The sequence below is a fragment of the Alligator sinensis genome, unplaced genomic scaffold, assembly GCF_000455745.1.
Source record: "Alligator sinensis unplaced genomic scaffold, ASM45574v1 scaffold541_1, whole genome shotgun sequence".
Classification (NCBI taxonomy): Eukaryota; Metazoa; Chordata; order Crocodylia; family Alligatoridae; genus Alligator; species Alligator sinensis.
Genome location: NW_005842602.1, coordinates 732,270 through 735,141, shown reverse-complemented (window position 1 = coordinate 735,141; position 2,872 = coordinate 732,270). Strand labels below are relative to the sequence as shown.

The 2,872-nt window shown below is 42.3% G+C and overlaps 1 protein-coding gene across 9 annotated transcripts in view; it reads left to right on the top strand.

Annotated features, from left to right (window-relative positions):
- ZFYVE16 (zinc finger FYVE-type containing 16) overlaps positions 1-2,872 on the top strand; it is a 57,831-nt gene that overhangs the window by 30,754 nt on the left and 24,205 nt on the right. For all 9 annotated transcript variants that reach the window (XM_006032996.3, XM_025214746.1, XM_025214748.1 and 6 more), the window contains one exon: positions 1,774-1,925. In XM_006032996.3, the coding sequence (XP_006033058.1) occupies positions 1,774-1,925 (152 nt within the window). The remainder of the gene's footprint in view (positions 1-1,773; positions 1,926-2,872) is intronic.

The window sequence follows — 2,872 nt, the reverse complement described above, 5'->3', positions numbered from 1 at the left end:
CTTTCCCTAAGTTCCTGATCCATAAAATACGAACAATACTTCATTGGGCTGGCCAGTCTATTTAGATTATAAATTCTGTAGGATGGAGCCTGTTTTATTTTATGCACTGTCTCTAGCATAGTGGTTCTCAACCTTGTTAGGCTCAAGGCACCACTCAGAAATAACAAGCACTCTGGTTGAGAATCACTAGTCTAGCATAAGGAGACTCTTATTTTTCAGTTGGAGTCTCTAGATACTACTGCAATACAAATTAATATTAAAGCAAAGCAAGTAGCTGGGTGATGAGCCATTTTATAAGTCAAATGATTGTGAATAAAAATGTCTCCATTCCTCTTATGTCTATCATTATGCCTGAATTTTTCTTAAAAACAGAAACTTGATTTAAAATTTCACTGGTAAAATGGCTAGATGTCCTTAGTGTAGCACTGAAACCAAGTGGTAAGTTGAAAGGGGTTTTTGTTATGTAGCCTTATTTTTTTCTATCTGTGATCTTTGTATCCCTAGGAAATATAAAAAGTAATACAGTTTAACCTCATAAATTTGGCGTCCTTGGGACCTAGCAGCTGCCAAAAATTTTTAAATTCTAGATTTTTGAATGAGTGAGGCTGAGGATAGGGAAGGGGCAGGAGGAGGTGTGCAGTGCAGCCCAGCAGCTGTAGGCAAGTGGTGTTGGCTGCTCCCGGGGCTGCAGCAGGGAGCAAAGCGGAGAGAACTGTCAGCGGGCGCGGGGTGGAAGGGCACAGCTCTTGTTGCTATGCACACCCCAGGAGGGCTGCGAGCTGGGGGGCTACATCGGGCTGTTCCTGGGGGATGCATGCCTCCAGATTTGCATGCCAGATGGCTAGAACCAGCGGCAGCACCAGGTTCTTCCTGGCACTTGGGGCAGGTGGCAGCCTGTTCTCATCTGGCCCAGAGATCCTGGGGCACGTGTCCCCCAGGAAGAGCCTAGCACAGCCCCACAGCCTTCCTGGGGTGTGTGTAGCAGCAAGAGCCGTGCTCCGCACCTACACCCACTTACAGTTCCCTTTGCTTTGCTCCCTGCTGCAGCCCTGGGAGCAGCTGACGCCACCTGCCTGCAGTGCCGGATTTTTGAGAATTCTGGAATTTTGAGTGCCGGATTTATGAGGTTACTAGCCAATGATTCTTCAAGAATGAAGGGGGAGGGGAGGGAGGAAGCTGGAATGGAGTGCTGCCACCTAATGGCCCATGCTGCCGCTCTTCTGCCTCTTGTAGGGAGCGGTGTGGGGGAACTGAGGCCAGCGCTCCTGGCCCTAGCTCTCCAACTCTCTTTCCAGTCCTCAGCGGGGCTTTTAGATCATGGTGGCGTTCCCCCATGCTTGGAGCACTCTGATTTGACTGTTTCCGTGAGCCAGTCAAAGCGTGAATAAAGCGTCATAGACAGATAGACAGACTTAGGCTCTTATAATATTAGAATACTGTAGTTGGATGTTACTATGCTACATTTAACATATTGTTAATACGAGAACATCTTTGTACATAGTTGTTTACAAAAGAAAGCAGAAGCTTTATGTGTGTTAACTGGTTAATGCTGTATTCAAAAGTAATTAATGTTTTTGTGAAGTATGTACAGTATAGAAGGGTGCGCTGCTGTACCTAAGTGTTTTCCACTTCAAAGATATTTGAGCTGCTTTTGTGGCTTAAACCATACCCAACAAGCTTTAAGATAGAAAATCAATTTTGGAAAAAAAACTTTTGCTTCTAGAAAACTGCAGTGTTACCAAGCAAGCTGTTGTTGTTTTTCATCTATTCCAGGGCCCTGTCCCAGAGAACAAAGGAGAGTTTGGTTTGCAGATGGTATTTTGCCCAATGGTGAAGTTGCAGATACAACCAAACTGTCATCTGGGGTCAAGAGGTCTTCACAAGATCAGAGTCCGGTAAACTCTGACTTACCAGAGACACATACGGTATGGACTCAAAAGTCTGCATTGATTCATGAGTTTGAAAAAAGTTGATTTATCTTTAAATAGCTTTCTTAGCTAGTTTATACCTGAGCTCTCATAAAAGCAATATTTTGTGATTTTTGATTTTTTGCAAATGCCAAAGGGTTTAGGGTGGCTATTCAGTTTTAATGGTAAGGTTGTGAGCAAGAACTATTCTAATAGAAACCATGTAAATGAAAGTTGGGTGTACAGTGTGCCAAATCTTCAGTGAAATCTAAATTTTGTAGTAAAATATTTATAATTCAGGTTCCTTTGTATATAGTTGACTTCTGTGAGAAGTGTCTAAAGCCAGCATTATGAAGCTTGTCTTTATTAACAAGTTGATAGCTGATGTTCCCACTGATTTTCTTTTTTGTTTCGTGATTAGATATGGTTTTCTATTACCAAAGGCAAAATGAACCTGGTCTTACTAGAAGAAAGCCAGTGTCCTAAAAAAGCTTTTCCCTGTAAGGGAAAGACATAAAGTACAGATATCAGTTGGTTAAGTCATGAGCTATTTATTGACCCAGAAGCTCAAGAAAGCATTCTCATACCTGGACATAATTTCCACTTTTTGTGTAATTCTAATACTTAGTCTCTCTCATTTTGTCCCTATGTTATGTCTCTTGCTAGCTGTAACCAGAAAACATTCTAGAAGTAATAAGAGGAAGTCCATGGAAAGAACTGGTTCACTACCGGTGTTGAGGGAAGGTTAATTAGAGAAGCTGATAAGAAGGCTGAAGTGTCTAATGACTCTTTCATTCTTTACCAAAAGTGTTTATTGCGTCAAAGAGAATGACACAATCAGCAGCAAGCCCTTGGGAGTATGAACTCAGGCTAAAATAGAGAGAAAAGTAGATAGCTGTGTTCATCTAAAATCAGGCAGAAAGCAAGATAGAGGTGTATCTTAGGCTAGGTACACCTCTACTGTG